The sequence below is a fragment of the Urocampus carinirostris genome, chromosome 12 (genome assembly GCF_059441175.1).
Source record: "Urocampus carinirostris isolate Australia breed hairy pipefish chromosome 12, RoL_Ucar_1.0, whole genome shotgun sequence".
Lineage (NCBI taxonomy): Eukaryota > Metazoa > Chordata > Actinopteri > Syngnathiformes > Syngnathidae > Urocampus > Urocampus carinirostris.
The window spans coordinates 8,200,206-8,227,090 of record NC_142360.1 but is presented as its reverse complement, the minus strand read 5'-3'; the positions used below and the strand labels follow the sequence as shown (position 1 = coordinate 8,227,090).

Genomic DNA, 26,885 nt, shown 5'->3' with positions numbered 1-26,885 from the left:
AATTGGCATTAACATTTACGCGGGAGTGTCACAAAAATCATTATATTCAAAAGCTCGGAATCTTACTGTGAGCTGATGAAATATTTTAGTGTTGCAGCATGTGACTATTTTACCACAGGGTATATTTTTCCTATCGGGCCCAAAACTGTAACGTCATATGAGGCTGTTATGAGTCTGATAACTGTCGGCCAAATAACAACCATGAACCCCTGTTTGATAGTAACTAGTGTTGGCATGTATAATGATTTTTACTATGTAATAGCAGAAATACCTGGTTTGCTCACTGTCACTCTCTCATGTCCACAAGGAATGGGAGAGCTTGAGATTAGCCACATGGAGCACCATCCATACAGGCATAAGGGTCTCGTTCATCAATTCATACTTTTCACTAATTACATTTCGAGGCATTTGGCTACCAAAGGTATTCATAGTTACTACTGCTGTCTACCAGCGCTTCATTGAATTCCTTCACTTTGACATTCAGAGCACTGGACAGAAATCACATTGCGCCATCACCTGCTGCGTACCCTCACGATGCATTGTTTTATTGAAAGAGTCAGATTTCTCTGGTCCGCGCCAGTTCTAAGCAAGTTTACAGTCGCTGCCGAGACACTTTTGAGAATTCGCCTTGCATGAAAATACAAAAATAAATAAGCCGCAAGACATGATTACTGATGTGAATCACCTGTCCCCAACTGCCTTGGACTGTTGATTGGCTCGCTGTCCCTATTTAAACCCACTCCTATCTGTCCCCTTTTGTCAGTCTGTCTGCAAACCTCAGTTAACACTACACCTGTTTTTTGCTCCCGTCTGTCCCCCGGCTTCGACCCATTTTTTTATCCTGAACATGTCTACTCTCAAGTTCAACCCATTTTTGTCCCCGACCACGTCTACTCTCCTTTCCTGGCTTACGAATCACTTCCGACCCCGACCACGTTTTTGCTCTCCTGCTAACCCGTTTTCCGTTACCGACACCGCCATCGCTCGCCACAGAAGATCCACTTCCGCGTTCAAAGCGACTGGCTTCCCGCGTCCAGCAATCACCGGATCGTGGGCACAGCCCTTCCTCTTTCCTTTAATAAAACTTTTGAGAAACGTAACGCAATTGGGTCCTGTTTCCATTCTGACACCGCATCGTAATGTAAGCCACAGTGTTTAAAATGGTGAAAAAAATAGCAGCTTGTAATCTAGAATATGAGGTTATTATAAATATTTAAAAAAGGTTTATTATAAAGTGTTTTTTGAGAAAACTACTCTCGGGAAAATAAGTCAGACGATATTTATCTACTTACATGCATGGACTCGTGATAAACACGCAAGTAAATTCCACATATCTTAGTCAAATTGGCTTCAGGGGAAAATTTCTCGAAATATCAAACAGGGTCCTATAGTGGTGAAAGTTCATGAAAAGTGCAAAAATATAAAACACTGCGCCTCTCAGAGGATGGAAGACAACTGCAGGGGCCCCTTAAAGGGAGATAAAACCCACGCAAAAGAAACACGCACACACTCGCTTATGTAAGACTGACTTCCGCTCGTCAGCTAATCCTGAAAACGGCCCCCAGTCGGTCTCGGAACAGCCATTCGTGATTCCTCATCACGTCGTATTTTGTCTGCGGCCCAAATGGCGGAAATGGTGTCCAAAAGACGCCTTCCTCTTCCACTTCACCGACATAAAACACTGACCCACAAACTTCAATTCTTGCTCGGTCGGCATTTCATTTTCCTCATTTCTTTTGACTGTATTTATTAAAAAAAAAAAGTCCAAACATTTGAAAAACTAAATAACAACAATTTCACTGAAAATGTATTATATCGTGAATGAATACAAAAGCAAATAACTTTATTAAAGGTACATTGTGTATAACTTCACCACTAGATGGCAATTTATTCTTTAAAACCAGTGACAAATGAGCACAGTGAAGCTAAAAGAAACTAAACAAACATGGCTGTGGCTACTAGGTATGGAAAAGAAACACAAATTTCTCAACCTATGAATATTTATAAAAATTAACATTGGTATCATGGTTCAAGTATTTTTCAATCTATTATTCAAATCAATATTTTTTGTTGACTGAACTACGAGGCACTAAACATTACTCACTATCCTTTTAAAGATATTTTCTTGAAAAAATTCAATAAATGAGAAAAATAATGCTTACTGATAGGATAAGTGTAAATGTATAATGCAGAGGTGTCAAAAGGGCGGCCCGCGGGCCGGATCAGGCCGGCGAAGGGATTGAATCCGGCCCGCGAGACAATGCTGAGGGAAGCACAAGAGAAAAACGAGCTGCAGGTTAAAATATGTCCACTTGATATTACCAAAGCCAGGTGCCTCTCACAAAGATGCTGTAGTTGTATTTCTCTCTCTCTTCCTCTCTTTTTTCTCACTCTCTATCTCTCTCCCTGTCTCTCTTTTTTTCTCACACTCTATCTCCCTCTCTTTCACTCTCTCTGTCTCTCTTTTTATCTTTTTTATCGTCTTTGTCTCGTTCTCTCTCTTTGTCTTTATACCTTCTTTTGCTCTCTCTTCCATTTTTCCTTTTCTCTCTCTTTTCTTTTTCTCTCTCTTTCTCTCTCTTTTGCTCTCCCTTATCTCTTTCTATCCTTCTCTATTTTTCTCCTTCTCTCTTTCTATTTCTCTTTGGATTTCTTACTTTCTCTTTCTTTTCCACCTCTCTAACTATTTCCCTTTTTATCTCTATTCTCTCTCTCTCTCTCTCTCTCTCTCTCTCTCTCTCTCTCTCTCTCTTTCTCTCTTTCCTTTTCCCACATTCTCTCTTTTCCCCCTCTCTTTCTCTTATTTCTTTCTCTTTCTTTTTCTTTCTCCTCAATCTACTAGTCCGGCCGACCAAGAGAATGTTTGTTCTATCGTGTGGCCCCCGAGTTAAAATGAGTTCGACACCTGTGGTATAATGCATTTGCTATAAATATTGGACAGTCCGACTGATGGTGATACAATTAACACTTACAGTTAGCAATATTAAATCATTGTTCAATTGTAAATTAATAAAAAGTAAAATAATTTTACTTACAATAATTCTTAAAAAAAAAGAAAATGGTATTTCAATTAGCAAAATCATTTATCATTAATCATATCAGATAATTTTGCCCAGACTAGGTATTTTCTACTTTAAGGTTTCTACTTGTGTTAATTAAATGTAATATACTTTTTCTTTTAATCTATTTATAAATACTTTTTGTGTAGCTCATAAAAATAATACTTAAAATTTGAAAAATTAAAAGAAAATCCCTAAAACATATGTATATGTATACACATGTAAATGAATAAAAACTACAATAATTGTATGAAAAATAATTACTGAAGTAATTACAAAATAAGAAAATAGTGCTTAGAATTTTCTAGATTAAATAATCCACTAAAACCATCCTTGGATTGTAAATTAATCAAAAGTATTTTTTCAAGAAAATAATCTGCCATTTATAATATCAGATCTTTTTTTTATAGTTATTAGATAAAAGAGAGGGATGGGGGGTTAAACGGAAAAATAATTAATGATCTTATATACAGTATGTTTTGATAAGAATACATTTAATTGATTTGTTTATTTTAATAAAATTGAAGAAAGTAATTCGATACTTAAAACAAACTGTCATGGTTGCAATGGCGCCCAATTGGCCCCGCCCGTGTGGCGCCAGCTGCGGCTCGTTGAGAGATTGGCTTTCCTTCTATTTAAGCTCAGTGCTCTCACTCGCCCTTAGTCAGTCCCTCAACGAACCTCTGCACCCGCAAGACGTGGGTTTAGATTCTGTCCGGTATCCTGCTCGTGTGACCCCTGTCCGGTTTTGTTCCCGTCTATTTTGTCCTGTTTGAATATCGATCTCCAGTTTTGTTCCGTCAAGTTTGTCCTGTTTAATTTCGATATCCAGTTTTGATATCTATCCTGTCTACACTCTACCAAATACACTTTTTAGAGTTGAGAACGATAGTCGACAAAAAATGACTTAGCATCTTCAATAAAAGGATATATTAGAATATCGATAATCACTAATTCAGAGAGGTTCAGGATCATTGATGGGTTCAAGGAACTGTGCCAACTATTTCATTTTATAATTAGCATCTCTGTTTTTTCTCCTACTTTGGTCTTTTTTCAGATCAATACGTAACATGAACTGCACCATTTGATGTTGGTGACAGTTGCGTGCCGTTCCATTTCATGTTTTTTATCACGGCTTTGGAATAGTTGTGGTATGACTGTAAGTGGTGGATTAAGAAATCCCTACCATCAAAAGTGCATCCAATCACTATAATCCACTAGCCTTGAGACCACATGACCATCCCATCCGATTTGAAAAACCAAGAGCAGAAAAGCAGAAGACACCCAATGACACCATCACCACTGGTCACCATTTAGTCACTTCCCACAACTGCTTCTTGTACTTTCATAGTGAAGATACGCCCCCTTCGATATTCTATTTTCTGTGTAAATGTCGTTCCAATGTTTGACCACTAGATAAGTGGCAAAATGGCCTGGAGCAAAACGATGGATCATGGAGGTCTTATCAATTAAAAAAATGTTGATAGGGGATTTTTTTGTGATGACATTCATTAATTTACAATAACATATTTAAGTTGTGTATTGTAATCAAAAAATCCTGGTAATGTTTTTCCAATTCACTCTGTTAGTTTAAGGACCTCTCAGATGTTGAAACTCATTTGCAAACAGTAATAAATCCATCCATCCATTCATTATCTTCACCGCTTATCCTCAGTAGGGTCTCGGGGGTGCTGGAGCCCATCCCAGCTCTCTTTGGGCAGTGGGCAGGGGGACACCCTGAACCGGTCGCAGGGCACACAGACACTAAGGACAATTTGGACCGGCAAATTAACCTGACATGCATGTTTTTGGAATGTGGGAGGAAAATGGAGAGCATGGAGAAAACCCAAGCACGGGGAGAACATGCAAGCTCCACACGGGAATGTTTGAATTCATGACGTCAGAATTGTGCCGCACACGTGCTAACCACCGCGCTGCCCAGTTGATAAATCATGTAGCAAAATGAAGTTAAACTATATCCTTACAAGTGAAGTGCAGTCAGGGGAGGCAGGTGAGTGTATGCCTCATCTGTCACCATAGAAATAGAAAATACAAATATATAAAATAGTTTCTTCTGTGTTAAAAGTTCCTCATTAAACTTCACAATTTTCGATTTTCTTTTTTAAAAACGCTTAATTTTTCCATTATATTATGAATACTAATTCTAAAAAACGCCTGTTAAAAATGGAATGCCAAGAATATACCACAATAGGGTGATCTAACTACAAAGATGCCGTTTTCTGCCGCTGTGTTACTGTCCTGTTACAGGCACTGTTTAAAAGGAAAAGTTCAGCATTGTATTTAAACCTTGAAAACTCTTGATCTGCACCATACTTTCTGTGAAATTTCTATGTAAATATCTCATGTTACATTGTGGTCACCTGAGTCTTATAGCTCCATGCGGATTGTTTATCACGTGCGGTCAGGGTAAGCAGGTGAGGCACAGCCTCATTAGTCATCAAAAAGCTAAAATTAAGAATATAGTATAAAGTTATTTTTATTCAGTGCTATAGTTCTTTCTCGTTTAACCTCCCAATTTGGAATTGTCTCTTTTAAAATCTCAAAATTTTCACAAGATATTATGAATGTTAATACAATAACATTACTTTGCTCAACGTCTGCTGATGCAGAGTGAGGCACGCAATTATCTTTGCTTCTTGGCAGAGGAAGATAGTGAGACCAAGGTTTTTTATTTGGCTCAAACCTCAGCACCAAACTATAGATAGTGATATTATTAGCAAGCTAACAGAAAGCTGTCACGGTTGCCCATTGCCCTCACTTGGCCCCGCCCGTTTGGCGCCAGCTGCAGCTCGTTGCCTGATTGGCTTCCCTCCTTTTTAAGCTCAGTGCTCTCACTCACCCCTTGTCAGTCAACGAACCTCTGCACCCGCAAGACGTGTGTTCTGACTCTGTCCGGTATCCTGCTTGTGTATCCTGTCCGGTATCGATCCCCTCTATCTCGTCCCGTTTGATATCTGACTCCAGTCTCCAGTGTCTGGTATCGATCCTGTCTGTCTCGTCCTGTCTGCTATCTTGCCACAGTCTCCGGTTTCTAGTCTCGATTCTGCCTGTCTCATGCTGTCCGATACCTTGCGGCAGTCTCCCTTATCCGGTATCAATCCCGTTTGTCTCGTCCTGTCTGAAATCTGTCTCCAGTATCCTGTATTGATCCCGTCTGTCTCGTCCTGTCTGATATCTGACTCCAGTCTCCAGTATCTGGTATTGATCCTGTCTGTCCCGTCCTGTCCGGTATCGAACCGTCTGTCCGGATCTGCTTGTGTTTCTGGTATCGATCCTGTCTGTCCCGTCCTGTCCAGTACAGCGGTACAGCTAATGAAATGAGATGAGATGATGCTTTTCTTCAAAAGGAGGAGCACATAGACTTCATTTCTAAGCTAGGGTGGGTATGGATCCCTTAACCACTAGGGTCATGGTGGCACCATTTCCTGTGGTGTGACTTGGGCAAATACAGCCGGGTGGCACCCATCCCTCTCCAGGCCGAAAAGATGTTTTTTTGTAGGCTACAGTTTATATATTTATGTTTTTGTTATATCAATCAAGTTATACATAAATGTAAATGGTCTGCTTTAATATTGTGGTTTTCAAGTCAATGAAGACCTTCCAAAGCTCTTTACAATGTGCTTCACACACACTCACATACCGATAACAACATCAGACATGCAAGGCAACTACCTGCTTATCGGGGGCATAAGGGATTCAGTGTCTTGCCCAAGGACACTTTGACATATAACACGGAGCAGCCGGTAATCGAACCTGCGACCTCTTGAACCCAACACAAGCGCTTTTACATACTGAGCCACTGCCGCCCCGTAGGTTATTGGTAAATATGACTATGCCTCTCCAGACACAATCCTCACCGCTTGTCACTGATCCTTATTAAATGTTAAGGACCCCCAAAAATAATTGCAAAAATTGCCAGATGATGACGGTATTTTGACACGAACATGATAATACACCAAAGAGGCCGCGGATATTATCGCACCAACCCTGCTGGGTTTTGGAGAAGCTCTCTAGAGCAGCGGCTCCCTGTTGCCATGGCGACGGGTTCAAGAGGGAAAGGTTTTGGCTGAGCTTTTCGGCAACACAATGGTCCCTCCTCGCACCCAGGGTGCATTACTCATATTAAACACTGCCTCTTTTTTTTGCACACACACGTGCGCCTAATCCGCTTTCCGAACTCCCTGGTGAATGTATGTGCGAGTGCACGTGTCTGTTTATAGGAACACTAATAATAAGAGGCTAAAAGCGAGCATGAGTCATCTAATGCAGCGTTTTGCAAAGTGTGCATGAGGGTACCCTAAAAGGCCCAATATGAAATAATATTTGCCTACCTGACATTTGATGTATTTAAATTTTTCAGGCAATACGGGTGACATTAAAGCACTTTTAAGTAAGATTTTCTTGCTGTATCTGTATAAACTGCACACCATGATACAGTGATTTACAAAGACATGTAAATGTATTCAACAATTAAACCGGGTTTTATGTTTTAAAGAAAACTGAAAAAGCTGGATCACATTCTTGGTCATTGTGGTGACATTAAATCAAAATAGAACTCTGGTTTGGACAGTTTTGGGTGGAGCAGAATGAGGGAATGAAAGTATGCAGGAATTTGGACGAAAACAGCAGAAGCATACATATGGAAATTGAGCACTCTGGCCCCATCTTCTGGACAACCAATAAGAAAAAGGCTGGTAAGAGACCTCGCCTCATTGGACAGATCAAATACTAGCACTTCACATCGGTGAAATGGAATGTGAAAAAAAGTTGAGAAGAAACCCCAAAATTCACCCACTTTTTTGAAGGACAAATCCAACTTTATTCCCAAAATTAAATTTAGACTGTTCCTTTACTTTTTGTCCTGATTTTTTTAATTCATGAAAAATATCAGGCAATATGTGGAAAATACAATTCAGATTCATCACGTTTTAAAAATAAATGAATGATCATTTTCAAGCGGAAAAGCAGATTTTTAAAGTAGCCGTCCAAAAAACAAACTACTATTGAATATTTCTCTTGAAAAACTTAATAATAGTCTACCAACTAAAAGTATATTAGGGAGAATAATTCGTTTGTATGAGGAAAGCATACTACTTTTTTCAAAGATTGAATAACTTTTTTTTTAGTTATCTTAGGAAAGGTGGTAGTTGACAATTTTACTTTTGGGGGAAAAAAATCCTGTCATGATTACCGGTGTGAATCACCTGTACCCGCTCATTTGGCGCCAACCGCTGCGGGCTCTGATTGGCACCCTGGCCCTATTCAAACCCAGTCCTGTCACTCTCCTGTTGTCAGTCCGTTTGCAAACCTCTGTTGATGCAAGGCAAGCCTTTTTGACTCTGACTCCCGTCGGTCCCGCTTTTTCACCCGTTTTCCACCCATCCGTTCCTGATTTCCCCGTTGTCTCCGGCTAAGACCCGTTATTTGACCTCGACCACGTTTGGATCTCCCGTCCCGGCTAACAACTCGTTTTTTTGACCCGACCACGTTCCGCTCTCCTGTCCCGGCTATCAACCTGTTTTTTCATCTACTACACTACGATCTCCCGCTCCAGAGACCACGTTCCGATTCTGTGAGCGGCTTGCTTCCCGCGTCTAGCGAGCACCGGAGCGCGGGCGCTGCCTTTCCTCTATATCTCCATAAACTTGTGATTAACGTTCTGCATCTGGGTCCTGATTCCGTTCTGGTCGTGACAAAAAATCCTCAAAATTCACTTTAAAAACGACTACTTTGTCGCTGAAAACGTTCTTGATTGCACACTATTTCACTTTTTCCATCCCCAGATTCTGATACATTTTGCTAAAACTTAAACATGACGTCATAGACTTCTAATATGTTTTACTTTTCAAGAAAATCTTTTTGAAAACAAATAAACACATTCAAAACAAAAACAACGCTTTTAAAATTAACCCTAAGTTTTGTTAATCAAAACAACATTTGATTTAAAAAAAAAATCTGGCGAAAAAGACTTCTATTTTTTTTTAGGTTATAATGCAGTTTTTCCTTTGTTAAATAAATATTTTTCCTTGATATGCAAACTTGCATGAAAACAGTGGGGGTGAAAGCGATGTGTCACCTGATGTGCAGCCAAGACAGCATGGGTGTGGTCCCGCCTCCAAAGACCCACACGGTGAAGAAAACTATGAGAAGTGTGGTGGTGAAAATCATCTGGCGGGCGTAGGTGGCCGTGTCACGGATGGCCAAGGCAAAAGCCATCGCCCCCCGGAGTCCTGCAAACCAGGAATACACCATCAAAGCCAGGTTTGGTTTTTGTGTTATATCCTCAAGGAATCATGATTAAAAATCCCCCAAAAAGCCCTCATTATGCCCTACAGTTTGACATGTGACTCATAGGGATGACCTTGGGCTGCGTGATATTTTGTCGTTATGTCACGTATTAGAAAAAAAAGCCTGATCGGACATGAATAGAATGTGTAGAATTTGTCCAGACCTACAAATACCTGGGTGTACAGCTGGACAACAAACTGGACTGGACTGGCAACACAGAAGCTCTATGCAGGAAAGGTCAAAGCCGACTGCACTTCCTCAGAAGGCTGGCGTCCTTCAACATCTGCAAAAAGCTCCTACAAATGTTCTATGAGACTGTCGTGGCAAGCGCCCTCTTCTATGTGGCAGCGTGTTGGGGACACAGCGCCAAGAAGAAGGATGCCTCTCGTCTTAATAAACTGGTGAGGAAAGCGGGCTCTGTTGTGGGCACAGAGCTGGACAGCCTGACAACAGTAGCTGAGAGAAAAAGCTGCAATCAATCATGGACAATTCATCACATCCACGACACAGCATCATCTCAAAACGGAAGAGCCACTTCAGGGACAGACTGATGTCACAGTCTTGTTCCACGGACAGACTGAGGAGATCATTTCTTCCTCATGCCATGAGGCTCTTTAACTCCACCCGGGCGAGTAAAAGCCCACATTAAACCACACCCCCACATTGCATATTACCCTATTTTTATTACAGTGTGTAATTTATGTAGCACTACTTAAATACTCTATATCAACACGTTACGTTGGGTATTTATGTATTATATTCCTTTTATTTTATCATTGTTTTATTTTCAACACTAGCCTACTGCTGGAAGTGTGAATTTCCCTACGGGGATGAATAAAGTATCTATCTATCTATCTATCTATCTATCTATCTATCTATCTATCTATCTATTTATAAGGTGTTTTAGAGAACTGGAGATGAGAAAGAGAAACCCAAGGCTTACCAGCAAACATCATCATGTGCTGGAAGTTTCCTTTAATCTTGTGCCGGCGGCCCAGGTTGAGCAGAAAGGACAGCGGGTAGATGTTGAGGGCTCGTCCCAGGAAGATGGCGATCTAGCAAGCGATTGGTTAAGATATCAATTCTGATGATAATGATTCATTCTATAGTATATACACATGAATCGAAAATGGGACCCATCCAATACTTTATATACTGTTTCATTCATTAATATTTTTCGTTGTACACAAATTTTTCCGATTGTGTCAGAACCGGAGCGGATGGTAGACCCAAACGCATCAAAGGTTTATTGGGATGTCGAGGAAGTCAGGTGCGAGGAAACAAACGCCAGCGATCCGGTGATCGCTGGACAGGTGGAACGAGAAGCTCACGGGATTGGAGCGTGATCGGAATGAGGAAGTGAGTGGATTCGCTGGGGCGGGAGATCGGAGCGTGGTCAGGGGAAAAACGGGTCGATAGCCGGAGCGGGAAATCAGAGCGTGGTCGGTGGGGGAAAACGGGTCAATCGCCGGAGCAAGAGATCAGAATGTGGTCAAAGGGCAAAAATGGATCAGAATTCAGGAGGAGACGAGTAGGATACGGATGAAGATGGGACAGATGGGAGCCAGAGTCAAAGTGCATGCCTTGCGTATGCAGAGGTTTGCTGACGGACTGACAAGGATTGACTGGAATACTGAGTTTAAAAAGGAGGTGAATCAGTCAGGCAACGAGCAGCAGCTCACACCAAACGAGTGGGCACAGGTGAGGGAAATGAGTAATCACGACAGATTGTTTGGTTTGTTCTAATTAATAGGACCAAGAGTGTTTGGAGTAAAATCCATTTGAGCTGTGCTATTCTAAACCAGGGGTGTCAAAGCCAAATATTAAAAATGGCCACAAGCCGAGGGCCCAAATGATTGATTGTTGAAAAGTTTCAAAATGACACATATAGTCTCATGAATCTGTTTGAACCTACTGAAAATCTAACAAACATCTATTCTTGATCAGATAAATAAATCGATATTTTCTTATGACTTATAGCAATAATCTTCAATCCTCAACTAGTAAAAAAGATGAATTTATTTTGTATAAAAATTCTCAAAACACGTTCATTAAATGAAAGAAACTGGTTTGATTCAGGCACCATCAGTAGCGTCTAGTTTCTAAGTGAGGTAATTTTACCTAAAAACGTAATAATAATTGTCACGTTGCCATGGCGCCCAATTGGCCCTGCCTGTGTGCCGCCAACTGCGGCTCGATGACAGATTGGCTTCCCTGCTATTTAAACCCAGTCTGGTCACTCTCCTTTTGTCAGTCCATCTGCGAATCTCTGTGTATAAGGCAAGCCCTTTTTTGACCCTGACTCTCGCCTGTCTTGTTTTTGCTCCCGTTTGTCTCCGGCTGTGACCAGTTTTGATCCCGACTACGTCTACTCTCCCGTTCTGGCTTACAAATCGTTTCCGACCCAGACGATGTCTTGCTCTCCCAGTCTACCGACGAGTTTTCCCACCCTGACACCGCCATCGCTCGCTACGGAAGATCCACTTCCGTGTTCGGATAACAATCCGAGTACGAAAGCGGCATGCTTACCGCGCCCAGCGAACACCGGATCGACTTTCCTCTCTCTTTCAACAAAACTTGTGGTAAATGTCACGCAAGTGGGTCCTGTTTCCGTTCGGGTTCTGACAATAATAGCAATTTTTTGTCATTGACACAACTATTGTTTAATATGAATTGGATTAAATACAATATAGTGCAAACATCTATTAAGCAAAAATAACTTTCTTCAGGGAGAAGTAATTAAGTAAAAAAATACACGATTTTAGGTGTTTAATACTAGAGTAAATCAAAATAATTTCAGGGGCTGCAGAACTTTCTCGTGCGCCACATCCGCCCCAAAGTCCTTGACTTCAACATAGCTTTCTTGAGAATTCCCCTTTTTTTCAGGGGGGTAGTTGGGTGAAGTATTTAATTGGAACATAGCGGCTGTAAGGATACAAAAGCACCCGTGATAAAGATGGGGCTGAAGATGTGGTTCTGGAAGGTGAACAGAGCCAAGCCCATGTAGGAGAAGATAAAGTTCTCAGCCAGGAAGTGAAGCACCTCAAAGAGCTGTAAGAATAGCCAGAACACAAATCACAAAACAATCCCTACATGTATACAAACTATCTATAAGGGTCCACAATCTCTAATTCTTTTAATACGACAAATTCATCGGATTGGACATGTACCTTATATCGTGACCCCTGCAATGCTAATATATTAAATTGCTATTGTATCCCTTGTTGGAAAAAATACGATTAGGTTGTGAATGTAATCCATCGACAATGATTTAACAGGCAGAATGGTCGCAGTCAGGAGCAGTGTCCTGTCAGACGATTGGTGGTGATTAAGGTCACAGCAGGCAGATCGTTGAGCCATCTGGCACGGGAATGCTCTCCACAGATGGATGTTTGGGCATGGATTGTCCACCTTAAAAAAATAAATGAAGGGTTATATTTACCTGCTTCGTACGCTTGGTAGACTCCACGGAGAGGTTGTTGTAGGTGTAGTGAGCCTGTGTGATGCCGCAGAAAAGCACAGACACCACGCCTGCAAAAAATGGGATAGTTGGAGATCGGCCGGACAAATTGAAAAAAGCTTCATGAAAAAATTCATTTCTAGTCTGACTCTGTGTGATTTGTGGCAAAATGGTCTATGACCCGAGTACAAGTCAGATTTGACCTGGACCTCTGCACATCTTTCTATCCTATGCCTTAACAGTAATAAAGGTAATTTAAAATGTAAAATATATTAAATGGTCATATTTAATCCACGTTAAAGTTCTTTCTCATTTAATTTCACGATGTTTGGATTTTCTTTTTTAAAATTGCTGAATTTTCACATTACAATATCAATATTATTAAATCAATTGGTATGTAATATATTGCTGTGCTGAGTGTCTCCAGATGCAGAGTGAGGCACGCAATTCTCTTGCCTCGTGGCAGAGGTCATTAGCGAGACAAGGGATTCTAATTTTGTGCACATCTCAGCCCCAAACAATAGAATCAAAGATGGTATTAGCAAACTAACAGCAAGTCAAACCATTCAGAATTTTTTCTCATGACATGGACTATTATGCATTATGGAGTCAAAAGGAGCACTGCCTAGATACAATTTATAATTCAAACTGAGAAAAGAAACCTTTTTTCCATGCTACAGTTTATATTTTGTATTTTTGCCCTACTCATCAAATTATGAATGAAATAACACATTCGTTTGTTTAAGAATCTGTTTGTGCCTAGACATGAACCTCACCACACGTCACTGAGATCCTTACTAATAACATCATTATGTTATTAGTAAGGATCTCAGTTAGTTATTAACTTGACCCCCTTCTTTTCAGCATTTACATGATTCCATTATTCGCAAGTATAATATCAGTTTCCATTGCTACGCAGATGACACTCAACTATATCTTCCGATGGAGGAATCTGCCACACTAAACTGTGGAAATATGGAAGCCTGCCTCACTGACATAAAAGAATGGATGTCACTCAACTTCTTGCGCCTTAACTCTAAAAAGACCGTAATGTTAGTTATTGGTCCATCTAAATGCCGTGACTTGTTCTCACAAACTGCTATGAACATTGACAAATGTAATATCATCCGGAGTGACTCAGTCAAAATTTAGGTGTCATATTTGACCCTAATCTTTCCCTTCAAACACACGTGAAGAATATTACTAGAACCGCTTTCTTCCATCTTCGCAACATTGCTAAAATTCGCCCTATGCTGTCTCAGTCGGATGCGGAGATTAGAATTCACGCGTTTGTTACTTCCCGTCTCGATTACTGTAATGCACTACTCTCCGGTCTCCCGAAGTCCAAAATCAAGAGCCTTCGGCTGGGACAAAATGCTGCAGCGAGGCTTTTAACTAAGATAAGAAGGTTTGATCACATTACCCCGATTTTAGCTATCCTAATAATAGTTTGCAATAGTCTTTGGTCTGTGCAGCCCTTTGAGACCCTTTGTGATTAAGGGCTATTCAAATAAACATGACTTGACTTATTAATTGATATATGCTGTTCGTGTCGAATTTATGACCTAATAATAATAGGATATTAAGATGAGTTATTCATTTTGACCTTGTACCCAGGGTTGGGTAGGGTTACTTTAACTGGATTACTTTCAATTACTTTTGGATTACTCCAATACCAAATATGCTAATAAAAGACAAAAGAAACTAAATACGAATAAAATGACTACATTTTGTGCAGGCTTGGGGAGTAACGGAATACATGGAACGGCAAAAATGATGTTAGCAAGCTGTTTGGATTTATTTTCATTTTGTTTCTGTCGCATTTTATGTTAGTTTTGCCGGAGATCAAAGTGATCAAAGCCAGGAGAGAAAGCTTACCACGTGTTGTGAGTCATCATTTTATACATATTTAGTTTATTTTGTCTTTTATTAGCATATTTGGTATTGGAGTAATCCGAAAGTAATTGAAAGTAATAAAGCTAAAGTAACCCTACCCAACCCTGCTTGTACCAGATTTTAGATTTGTATTGCTTTGATTTGGTCCGATACGGCAGGGGTCTTTAACATACAGATTTTGTCTGGAATTTGACGGTTATGCTAAAATGTGTCTTAAAATATATGGCGTCGCTCTCTCAAAAAGATATATAATATTTACCTATTATGGCTCATTGAAATGAAATGAAATGATCTGCATTTATATAGTGCTTTTCAAGTCAATGACTTCCCAAAGCGCTTTACAGTGTGCTTCACATTTCCCAATAGCGGCCGTGAGGCCATGTAAGGCGCTGACCTGCTTATTGGGGGCATTAGGGGTTCAGTGTCTTACCCAAGGACACTTCGACATGTAACACGGAGGAGCCGGGATTCGTACCTGGGATCTCATGATCCCCAGACAAGCGCTCTACCTCCTGAGCTACTGCTGCCCGGATCAAAAAGGTTACCGACCCAGCTATACAGGGTGCTGTTGCATAACATCAATACTAAAACAATAGAATTAGGACACTACAAAGCTAACAAAGTGAACAAAATGCTGAAGCTGAGATTGTCTACATAGACTTTGGTCTTTTCAGGTTTCGGGAACATTGTAGTGGTTATGTGGTGTTAGTTTAATATGTTACGTATAGCTGCACGGCTAACGCTAAGCTAATGCTGACCTAACGCTATGCTAACGATAAACTCATGTTAACTTACTGCTAAGGTTTTCTTGAAAGACACTTGTCTTGGTAAGTATAGAGAACGTTTAGTGTGGTGTTAGTCTTATTTGTTAGATGTACACAAAATGTTGTGGGATCCCAAAGAGCGAACTGTAAAATGTTTCTTCACCTGTGAAGCCACAAGCCTCAGCCAGCAGGAAAGTGCTCCAGGACATCAGGAAGAACAGCCCCGTCTCCAGGAGGGGGAAGGAGTGCAGCTTGGTAAACTTGGTCACGTACACACCACAATTGCAGTTAAAGAGCCTCTCCACCAGCATTTCATTTTGCCAACCATACCATAAGACGTTGAAGACCTTGCCTTTGAGTTTTGCAGCCCGTTTTTCAAATATTCACAAAAAAAGGATATGAGAGCGGTCACCACCCCCGTTGCAGCGCCCATCATAAAAGAGCCGCTGAAAATTCCCAAGAAAACACCCACGGACGTGAAGAAGGCCGAGGCGTCAAACGTATGCGTGTTGGTTCCTCGTGGCTGGTAGGCCATAATGGAGCTGGGGGAAACAAGCAGGAAACAAATTATAATCATTTGTGTTATTTTTTTATTTCGCCTAATGTACTCATCATTCAACGGTAGTTCAATGGGCAGAAAAGACATAGCGAGTTATGAGTATTTACCGTTAGAGGGAGCCAGAGGACCGAGGGTCTCTTGCAATACAAAGAAGCTTGGCTCAAGTTTTGGTGACCATTTCTTTTTTATTCCTGCACGTCTGTTATTGGTTTAAAAAAATTAGTTTTTTTTCTTTTACTGCTTTTAATTTATTTAATTGCATATACATATACACACACACACACATATATATATATATATATATATATATATATATATATATATATATATATATATATATCATCTCTCATCTCATCAGCCGTACTGCTTATCCTCATTAGGGTCGCGGGGTATATATATATATATATATATATATATATATATATATATATATATATATATATATATATATATATATATATATATATATATATATATATATATATATACACTATGACTTTGACACTTATGACTAAATGTTGTTGTTTTTTCTGTCGTAGTCACTTATTTTTTACATTTTTGTACGGTTTTCATCTTTTTTAAATTGTTTGCTGGAAAGTATGTTTATTTTAAAACCATTTTAGAATAATATTAAAGTAAGGTTGGATTTACTATTTGCTAAATCTCAATATTCAATACAGTATTATTCTAATGGTTAAGTATCTACGTACAGTATTTTAATTTGGTGTCAAATTTAGCAAACCTATTCTGCCAGGACATATTTGGGATTTCAAATGCACACTCCGTAATATAAAATAAATTGTTTGAAAAGTAAAAAATATATGGAAAAAAAATAAAGGAAAAAGAAGAAGTAGTACTGTTAGCAGATAGTTTTGAAAAATAGAAACATTCCTGCCAAGATGTTTTTTTTTGCAATACTTGTTACGGTCGTCATGGCGCCCAATTTGCCCCGCCCGTGTGGCGCCAGCTGCGGCTCATTCTGACTCAGTCCTGTTTCCTGTTGGTATTTCCTGTCCGGTATTGTTCCCGTTTATTTTCATTCAGTTTCATTATCAATCCTGTCTGTTCTGCCCGGTATCGACCCTATCTGTCCGTTATCTACTCGGGCAATAGGTATCGATCTTGTCGGCCTCTGGCTTCCTATCATTTCACGCCAGACTGCTGCCAAACGTGCATGACTCCCCATTTCTCATGAAATAAAAGGCTTGTGTGAGAAACGTTACGTGTTTGGGTCCTGATCCTGTTCCGGTTCTTCACAATACTGCAGCTTTGTATTTTTCGAAGTACTGATTAGTGCAAAAGGTTTGCGAAATAAATAACTCACGAAGACAACACTATGGCTACGGCGTCGTTCATGACGCTCTCTCCGAACAAAAGAGCGTAGAGGTCGCCATCCGCATGCAGCTCGTTGAAGATGGCCAACACCGTCACTTCAAACATTGAAAGAAAAAAAACACTTCAACATCAAGCATACAAGTCTGTGTAATGGGGTTGTTTGATGAAATACTAAATCATGGCGGATCTATTGACACTAACAGAGATGTTATATAATGAAATTGTGAATATGTTTGATTTTCGAGAAGGTTTGTTCAAACCTCACTTTGTGTTTGCTGTTAAAAACGTAATATTGGAATATAATATTGTGAATGTGCTTAATTGCTGTTGAGATTGTCATGATTGTTTTCTGTTTTTAGTGTCAATAAATTTGTTCAAACCAAAAAAAAAGAAGTGATGCACTGGAACAGTTGTGACCTACAAATGTTGGTATTTCCTGTCCGGTATTGTTCTCATTTATTTTGTCCTGTTTAATATCGGTTTCCAGTTTCACTCCCGTCTAGTTTGTCTTCTTTATTTTGAATATCCTGTTTTGATATCAATCCTGTCTGTCCCTTCCTGTCCGGTATCGACCCCATCTGTCCGATATCTGCTCGGGCAATTGGTATCGATCTCGTCGGCCTCTGGCTTCCTATCATTCCATGCCAGACTGCTGCCTAAGGTGCATGACTCCCCATTTCCTGTAAAATTAAAGGCTTGTGTGAGAAACGTCAAGTATTTGGGTCCTGATCCTGTTCCGGCTCATGACAGTAGAAGGACGTTTCGAGGTGAGTCAGCAGACCAACGTCTGGACCTGAAGCATTTCAACGTCTGCATGGACCGGCCAGCAGAGATTGGTAGCTGCGACGTTCGTCATGGACTTTTTGGGACAATTTTTATAGGCTCCAGGTGTCGTCGCCGTCGTTCTAGACAAATTTTAACACCCCTCCTGTGTTTTTCTTTTATGTTCACTATGTTTTATGATTTGTTACCCAATGCAAAATCTATTGCACGCTGGTCATCCTGGAAGGAGGATTAGCAGTTGTGCCCCCACTTCACAAGGTTTCTTATTTTACTCATGTTCAGGGGATGGTGTAATTCTAATCTGTGCAGTCCTTTTAGACATTTTGTGATTAAAGGCTATACAAATATATTTTGACTTGGCGCTAGTAGCTACCTGTGGGTTCACCCGACTGCATGTATTGTGATTTAACTGACGACTAACTCATCCAACACTGCCTGCTTTGTCATACTGTATTTCCAGTGTTCCAGTCGTAAATATAAAAGACAAAACATCTGTATCCCACCTGGCATTTGTCATCTGTGCATGAAACCCAACAGCGTTGTGGTGCTGCAGGAGCCAAAGTTGGAGGCACACCCCATCACATATACATGAGATCGAAGCTTCCTGTGAGTTTGCATGTTCTCCCCGTGCTTGCGTGGGTTTCCTCCGGGCACTCCGGTTTCCTCCCACATTCCAAAAACATGCATGTCAGGTTAATTGGCCCGTCCAAATTGTCCCTAGGTGTGAATGAGCGAGCAAGTTGTCTGTCTCTTTTTGCCCTGCGACTGGATGGCAACCAGTTTAGGTTGTCCCCTGCCCACTGCCCGAAGCTAGCTGGGATGGGCTCCAGCACCCCCGCAACCCTACTGAGGATAAGCGGTGCAGATAATGGATGGATGAATGGATGAATTCAATTACCATTGATGCAACTCGATGTGATTTTTCTTTCACAAAGAAACAGAATATTCAAGCTACCTGGGTCAGTGGCGGAGATGATGGCGCCGAAGAAAAGACAGTCTGTGTAGTAGAACTTGTCACTGAGTTGACCGATCACTTGCATGAGCTTAACCACGCCGTACATCAGATTCCTGCAATAGAAACCCGAAATATTTACAAGAGGGTGCCTTGAGTGTTGTGCTACAACATACAAAGGAGAAAAGGTCCGTAGTGGTTATATAAAATATCAAAAAAATAAGACAAACGTGAACTAAAGAGACTCTAATTTATTATTTATGTAATTGCAGGTGTAGTATAACTCATATCATATATATATTAAAAAAACAACCCTCATGGACTCTCACCCAATCACAAAACAGGATACAGCGGTGCCCAGGAAAGCGTAGGTGAGAATAGAGCCCAGATTCCTGAAAAAGTGTCTCTGGTGATGGGGTTGAAAACGAGAAGAAGAAAAATGCTTAGTCAGGGAAAGTATTCTTCTGTTTACATGCAGGATATGAGTGCCGGATGTGCAACCAGATTGTCAGCAAGTGCTACATGACCCTGCGTCCTCGTATTTGAGTGTGTGTTTTCTGCCTGTGTTTGTGTGTTTGCGAGTGTACAAACATGATGGACCGAACTGACAAGTTTTTGATCAAACAGCAACACGTCTGTATGTGACCTATAACACTGTCAACCATTCATGCAAAGAATTTAAAGGGGTTACATTGTGATGATAAATTTAATAGTAACGTGTTTTTCCTTGTTTTGTTATCAATATGGTCAAGTAAAAAGGGACCGTTTATAAGTTTATTATAAGTTTATTGTCCATTTTTCATTATCCATTATCCAGTCAAATCATGATACACTTCAAAGCCAACAGGCCGAGACACTTGCTCCTAGCCAAGAGGCTAAGCCAAAATCCTAGCCATCTAAACCCAAGAAAAACATGTGAAAAAGTGCATCACAACGTTCTTTTTCATAAGACGGAAGGATTAAAGGTAAAATAAACACAAAGTGACTGTAACGATGTGGCTATGAAATCATCACGATGTAACATAGACATTGTTGCGGTCACTATATAACCATTATGACGCAACATTAGTGGTATGTAAATGTGACAATTCAATGTCAAAGTACAGGATGAGCATCACGCTGTGACTGTCCCTAAAGATCTGTGAGAGTGTGACATCACTATAACTTCACTACAGGATTTGACGCCTTTGATGCTAGGCCCTTAGCTTGGCCTTGTTTTTGGACTGTGGCTTTGATGCTATGTCAGTCCTTAGCTTGGCCTTTGCCATGACCTTTGATTTTTGCAATCCGGAGATGGAATAAGAGCTTGCTCTGTCCACTCCACGCATCGGCCCGGTATTGCAGTACCTCCGGGAACGTTGCATTCGCAATGATCGCAACAAGGCTATAGGGCTAGGACCTTAGCTTAGCCTTTTGGCTGAGAGTAAGTGTCCCGGCTCCTAGGCTTTGTAGCGTATAATGAACTGACCGATAACGGATAATGGATAATGAATAACGAAGATAGATCAATAACCCTTAAAAACCCCAAACCCCATTCAACTATCACCATGTAAATATCATGGCATAACATGACAGCTAATAATCATGATGACAGTAAAATGTAACATCAAAACAGTCACATCATAACCGTTAACCATCGCAACCCGAAGCAACCTTCACTATGTAAGGTTTGAAATTTGAGATTGTAACCGTAACTTCGTTGATAAGTATATATACCAGCTCAGTAGCCTAGATGGTAAGGCGCCCGCTTTGAGACTGGGAGGTCGGTGGTTCGCCGAGTCATTCCTAAGACTTAAAAAGTGGTCGGCGGCGCCCTCTGTTGGCTGCGGCTGCATCGGCTCGCTACAACGGGTCAGGTGCAATCGACATTTCGTTCTGTGTACATTGTTACACAGAATGACAATACAAGGAAATTATTATTATTATTATATTATTATTCTACTGTTACATTGGATGCCTGTTCTATATTTTGACTATTATGCACTGTTTTACATCATTGCCACTTGTTTGCGGATTTTGAACCGCATGAACAGTATTCTTATGTGCAAGTGAAGTGTTTTATCTCACCTTCTTCAGGCTGTAGCCAGCATGGAAAATGATGGGCGGCAGCAAGATGTTGAAGAAAACTTCCGGGTCGAAAGTCACCTTTCAAAAAGACAGCGAGAATGTCGGGGTTCAGAAGAGGACATTCTGCTTCAGTTTATTTCTTTTTGCCACGGGGTCACCTTGCGCAGCATGTCGTTCTGCTCCACGTTGTGGATATCTCTGGAGTCGATCTCGCCCTTGAGCGTGTACTCGAAAAACTTGCCGCTGATGTTGAGCAATAAGCTGCTGCCAGCGGGCCCCTTAGTCAACCCGCAGCTGGGTGGGCTCTTGTCATGGTAGCTGGTGGCAGGAATGCCGTAACGCAAGATGACGCCCACCAGCAGGCCTACAAGAGGGATGCAAAGGAGGGTGTGCTAACTATCGAAAGCTAAAAAAAAAATCCTGTTGGAAACCGATATCTTCTATCCAAACCAAACACAATTTACAAAATCTAACTTGAAACTGACGGTTCCATCCAACTAAGGGAAAAGTACCATAAATTCTGGACTATAAGGTGCACCTATCATAAGCCACACTGATCACTTTTGTAAAGGAAAAAACATTTTGTGCATACAGTACAAAACAGAGACGCAGGTGATGTTTGTGTATGGTGAGGCAGTCAGATTTACAAATAAATGAACCTTCATCATCTCATCTCATTAGCTACACCGCTTATCCTCAGTAGGGTCGCGGGGGTGCTGGAGCCCATCCCAGCAATCATCGGGCAGTGGGCAGGGGACACCCTGAACTGGTTGCCAGCCAATTGCAGGGCACACAGGGACAGACAACTCACTCGCTCATTCACACCTAGGGACAATTTGGATCGGCCAATTCACCTGAAATGCATGTTTTTGGAATGTGGGAGGAAACCGGAGTGCCCGGAGGAAACCCACGCAAGCACGGGGAGAACATACAAACTCCGCACAGGAAGTCTGGAGCTGGATTTGAACCCACGCAGGAGGTTCCCAAGACATGAACTGTGCCGCACATGCGCTAACCACTGCGCTGCCGTGCTGCCCAACCTTCATCATATTCTTCATTTAATTTGCAAGGCAAAAAAAAGCAATATACAAACAGTAGCATTAAAAAAAGTTTTATTGTCTTACCTTAACACGTAAATTAAGTCTTTTTTAATAAATGTATCAAGAGATAGGTAACTAGATGCTTGAATTGCTTTTAGCATTTTAATACTATAATTACCATAATTACACGACTACAAGGAGCACTTAATAGCCTTACTTATTTTTTCAAAAGCTGACCATCCGCCTTATAATACAGTGAGCCTTATATATGGATCAGTAATGAGTCGCAAGGTCGCGCAATTAAGGCAAACAGCCGCTGACTAGATTTTCCACCGTAGGCAAAGTAGTCCGCGGTGTGTGCTGGGCGTTTAGTTTCCTAACCGATGTGTCAATCATCATTTGAATTGGTCACTATTGGCTAAAGTTAGCCGGAGGTAAAGGAGGCGGGTCTTTTTTAGCATTTACAGGCTCGCATAGGCTAAAGGGGGGCAAAACAAAGCCTGCGATTGACAGAAAAAGATGAATATGAATCACACATTAGGTTGCTCTCTACAGTATGGAGAAATCATTTTTTACGACTGTAGTCTGTATTTGTAAAAAGGAATTATGGGGCTAAACAGACAGCTAGCAACAAGCAACATCCATTGATGCAGGGATGCCTCGCGGCGAATTTTTTTCTTTGATTTGTCAGCATTATTGCGTGTTTTGGGAGTATGTAAATATTTTACACGGTTAGATTTACTACACTCACAGATGTAAGAGGACCATAGTTGCGTATTATTATTGAATGTGATGGCTGCAAGACGACTTTGGTGAGATACCCCCGCTTTATATTTTCCCAGTATCTTGTTTCAGACTGATCTTGATGTTTCTGTGATGAGTCCATTTTTAAGTTCAATTAAATTCAAAGTGTTTGTCATATGTACAGTAAAGAACATTTCCCTGCACAATGAAATTCTTAATTCGCTGTCCACACAGTTGCAAGTGAAAAAGAAAACAGACATTAAGAAATGGTTGGAGTTTCTTGAATCCCAAGAGTTTAACCGTATAGACACCATGCCCGTACGTGTCTGATACACGTATTTGCTTCTTTGCGGGCCGTCAGAATTTAAGGGGTTAATATGTTTGACTGAACTATCTGTTTTGTTGACGTTCCCACTGTAGCGCCTTATAGTCCGGTGCGCCTTAGGTATAGAAAATATAAGACAAAAAATATTTTCGGGGGGTGCGCCTTACAACCCGGTGCACATAATAGTCGTGAAAATACGGTAATTCTATGGCTAAGGTCTGAGATGTGCGCCAAATCAGAATCATTGGTCTCACTATCGCCCTTGGCCGTGAGGCAAAAGCATCTGCAGACGTTCAGCAAGGTAATATGTCATACACTAATTGTATTTATAATATTCATAATATAATGTGAAATTTCAGCAATTCTGAAAAAGAAAATTCCCGAATTGTAAAGTTAAATAAGAAACGACTTAAATACTAGATAAATATAACAATTTAGTGTATTTTTTATTTTCTATGTCTATGTCAACACCTTCCTCTCCTGACTGCACGCTAAACTGCATCGAGCTATAAGCCTCAGGTGACCATATTATAACACGAGAAAAAAGAAAGTACACGGCAAATATAGTACACAGAAGAGTTAATAAGGTTTAAATAGCATTATGTAGTTAAGGGTTTGTTTCTAAACAGTGCCTGTATCAAGGCAGTAGGGGTTTGGGGTTTTTAAGGGTTATTGTTCTATCTTCGTTATTCATTATCCATTATCCTGTCATGGAACAGAACAAGGACTCGGATCCAATAGCGTCAGTTAAAGGCTTTATTGTGACAAGATTCGGTGGAGCAGGCTTGGGACGTCGAGCCTTGGCAGTGGAAAGCCTCTTGGGACGATATGGCAACTCCGTGGTGAAAACGCGTGGCGAAACGTAGCAGGTAAGTCGGTGGCCGGGGCGGAAGAGTAGATCGTAAACTTTTAACAGACAAGGGTCAGGCAACGAGAATCAGACTTGGAATATACATGGGCTTGTGGTACCTTGAATGTTGGAGGTTCACTCAGGAAATGAGGAAGACACTCGAACGTCCATCTCTGGACGCTGACAGCTTATGTAGTAGACTTCCACCAATCAAGAGATCGCGTTCCAGCACACCAGCTGATTACCTCAGGTGACTCCGGTTAGGTAATCACGACAGAACCCCCCCCTCAAGGGACGGCTCCAGAAGTCCCCCAGGGAAAAATAAAAATAAATCCAAACACGTCACATGGCAACACCGGTAATCCAAGGGAAGAGAAAAAAAAAAAAAAAAAAAATCACAGGCCAGCTACAAATAATCCCCCAAAACCCAAAATACATCACCAATAATCCAAAATTGGAGGGCCCAGAGGTCGTCCGATGAACCCTCAGAATTCTTCCGAGTGGATAGAGGCCCCTTCGTCCGCATCTGAAGGGGTGGTAGCGGGTGGGTCTGCCGGTGGAAGAGCAGCAGCGTCAGACCTACGACGACGACCACGGCGTGGTGCTGGTTGGTCAGGATGCAGTTGATGGAATTCTGCCACAAGAGATCGGTCCAGGATCTGCCTGCTGGGAATCCATGATCTCTCCTCCGGACCATATCCCTCCCAATCGACCAAGTACTGGAAGCCCCGACCCCTGCGTCGGGAGCGGAGCAGGCGGCGCACTGTATAGATAGGCTCCCCGTCCAAGGAGCGTGGAGCTGGGGGAGGAGGTGGAATGGGTGCCAACGGACTCTGGCTGACGGGCTTGATTCGGGAAACATGAAACGTGGGGTGCACTCTCATAGACCTTGGTAGACGGAGACGGACTGCTGAGGAGTTGATAATTTTTACTATAGGAAATGGGCCAAGATACCGAGGAGCCAGTTTCCTCGACTCAACCTTCAGTGGAAGATCAGCTGATGCAAGCCACACCTTCTGGCCCACCTGGTACTTCGGAGCAGGACTCCTCCGTCGATTAGCTCCAACGGCATGAGTCTTGCTAGCCCGAAGGAGTGTGGCCCGAGCACGAGCCCAAGTTCGCCGACAGCGACGTGCATTCGCCGTAGCTGACGGGCAGTTTACTTCCTCTTCTTGACTAGGGAACATAGGGGGTTGGTACCCATACACACACTGGAAGGGGGACATTCCAGTGGATGAGCTAACCAAGGAATTGTGAGCATATTCCACCCATGCCAATTGCCGAGCCCAGGACAACGGTTCGCTAGAGACCATGCAGCGAAGTGCCGTTTCCAAATCTTGGTTCACTCGTTCAGACTGCCCATTGGATTGAGGGTGGAACCCTGATGAGAGGCTGACAGAGGCACCCAACAGACGACAAAACTCCTTCCAAAACGCGGATGAGAACTGGGGACCACGGTCAGAAACAATGTCCAGAGGGATGCCATGGAGGCGGAACACATGCTGCTGGACTATCATTGCAGTTTCCTTGGCGGAGGGGAGCTTCGGTAGTGCCACGAAATGGACCATCTTACTGAATCGGTCCACGATAGTTAGTACAGTCGTCATCCCCTCGGATACTGGCAACCCCGTCACAAAGTCCAAGGAGATGTGGGACCATGGGCGGCGGGGAACCGGAAGTGGATGTAACAGACCGGCCGGACGTTGGTGGGATGTTTTGTTCTGGGCGCACACTTGACAGGCGGAGACATATTCCCTAACGTCCTTGGCCATGGTAGGCCACCAGAAGCGTCGGGACAAGAAACTGTGAGTCCGAGCCGACCCCGGATGGCAAGAAAAGTGAGAATTGTGCCCCCATTGGAGGACCTCGGACCGTAAGGGTTCGGAGACGAATAGTCGACCCTCGGGACAGGAGCTGGGGCCCGCCTGATCGGGTATCGCCTCTCTGACTCGGGACTCGATATCCCAGGAGACTGCTGCCACCATACAGGAAGCTGGAAGGACCGTTGCGGGACCCTGAGGTGTGTCATTGGAATTCTGGAATTGTCGGGAGAGCGCGTCGGGTTTCACATTTCGAGATCCGGGTCTGTAGGACAGAGTGAAGTTAAAGCGGGTGAAAAACAGGGCCCAACGTGACTGGCGAGGATTGAGCCGCTTGGCCGATCTAATATATTCTAAGTTCTTGTGGTCAGTCCAAACTATGAACGGCACCGTTACCCCCTCCAACCAATGCCGCCATTCCTCCAGGGCTAGCTTGACGGCCAACAACTCACGATCCCCCACGTCGTAGTTGCGTTCGGCCGGGGACAACCGCCGGGAAAAGAAGGCGCACGGGTGCATCTTCTGGTCCTTGTCCGACCGCTGGGACAGGACAGCACCCACTCCCACATCTGAGGCGTCCACCTCCACTACCAGTTGGCGTGCAGGGTCCGGTACCTGGAGTATGGGGGCCGTAGAGAAATGGGTTTTTAGACGGTTGAAAGCTGCATTAGCCTCGGAAGACCACCGAAATGGCTCTCTAGGACTGGTAAGAAGCGTGAGGGGAGCTGCCACCGAACTGTAGTTCCTGATGAACCTCCGGTAGAAATTGGCAAAACCAAGGAATTGTTGGAGCTTTTTCCGAGACTCAGGGACAGGCCAAGAGGTGACTGCTGATACCTTGGCAGGATCCATCTGAAGGGTCCCCTCCGCCACGATGTAGCCCAGGAACGAGACTGTCTTGGCGTGAAACTCGCACTTCTCT

General features: G+C 42.1%; 1 protein-coding gene and 1 pseudogene across 1 annotated transcript in view; one reads left to right on the top strand and one right to left on the bottom strand.

Annotated features, from left to right (window-relative positions):
• slc9a7 (solute carrier family 9 member 7) overlaps positions 1 to 26,885 on the bottom strand; it is a 67,467-nt gene that overhangs the window by 24,385 nt on the left and 16,197 nt on the right. The window contains exons 3-13 of the mRNA XM_088349868.1: positions 21,343 to 21,548; positions 21,185 to 21,262; positions 19,447 to 19,523; positions 19,121 to 19,233; positions 17,372 to 17,477; positions 15,889 to 16,030; positions 15,652 to 15,757; positions 12,811 to 12,899; positions 12,306 to 12,419; positions 10,312 to 10,423; positions 9,157 to 9,310 (exon numbers count right to left, since the gene is read on the bottom strand). Of these exons, the coding sequence (XP_088205994.1) occupies positions 9,157 to 9,310; positions 10,312 to 10,423; positions 12,306 to 12,419; positions 12,811 to 12,899; positions 15,652 to 15,757; positions 15,889 to 16,030; positions 17,372 to 17,477; positions 19,121 to 19,233; positions 19,447 to 19,523; positions 21,185 to 21,262; positions 21,343 to 21,548 (1,297 nt within the window). The remainder of the gene's footprint in view (positions 1 to 9,156; positions 9,311 to 10,311; positions 10,424 to 12,305; positions 12,420 to 12,810; positions 12,900 to 15,651; positions 15,758 to 15,888; positions 16,031 to 17,371; positions 17,478 to 19,120; positions 19,234 to 19,446; positions 19,524 to 21,184; positions 21,263 to 21,342; positions 21,549 to 26,885) is intronic.
• LOC148354847 (U2 spliceosomal RNA) lies at positions 20,367 to 20,486 on the top strand (annotated as a pseudogene).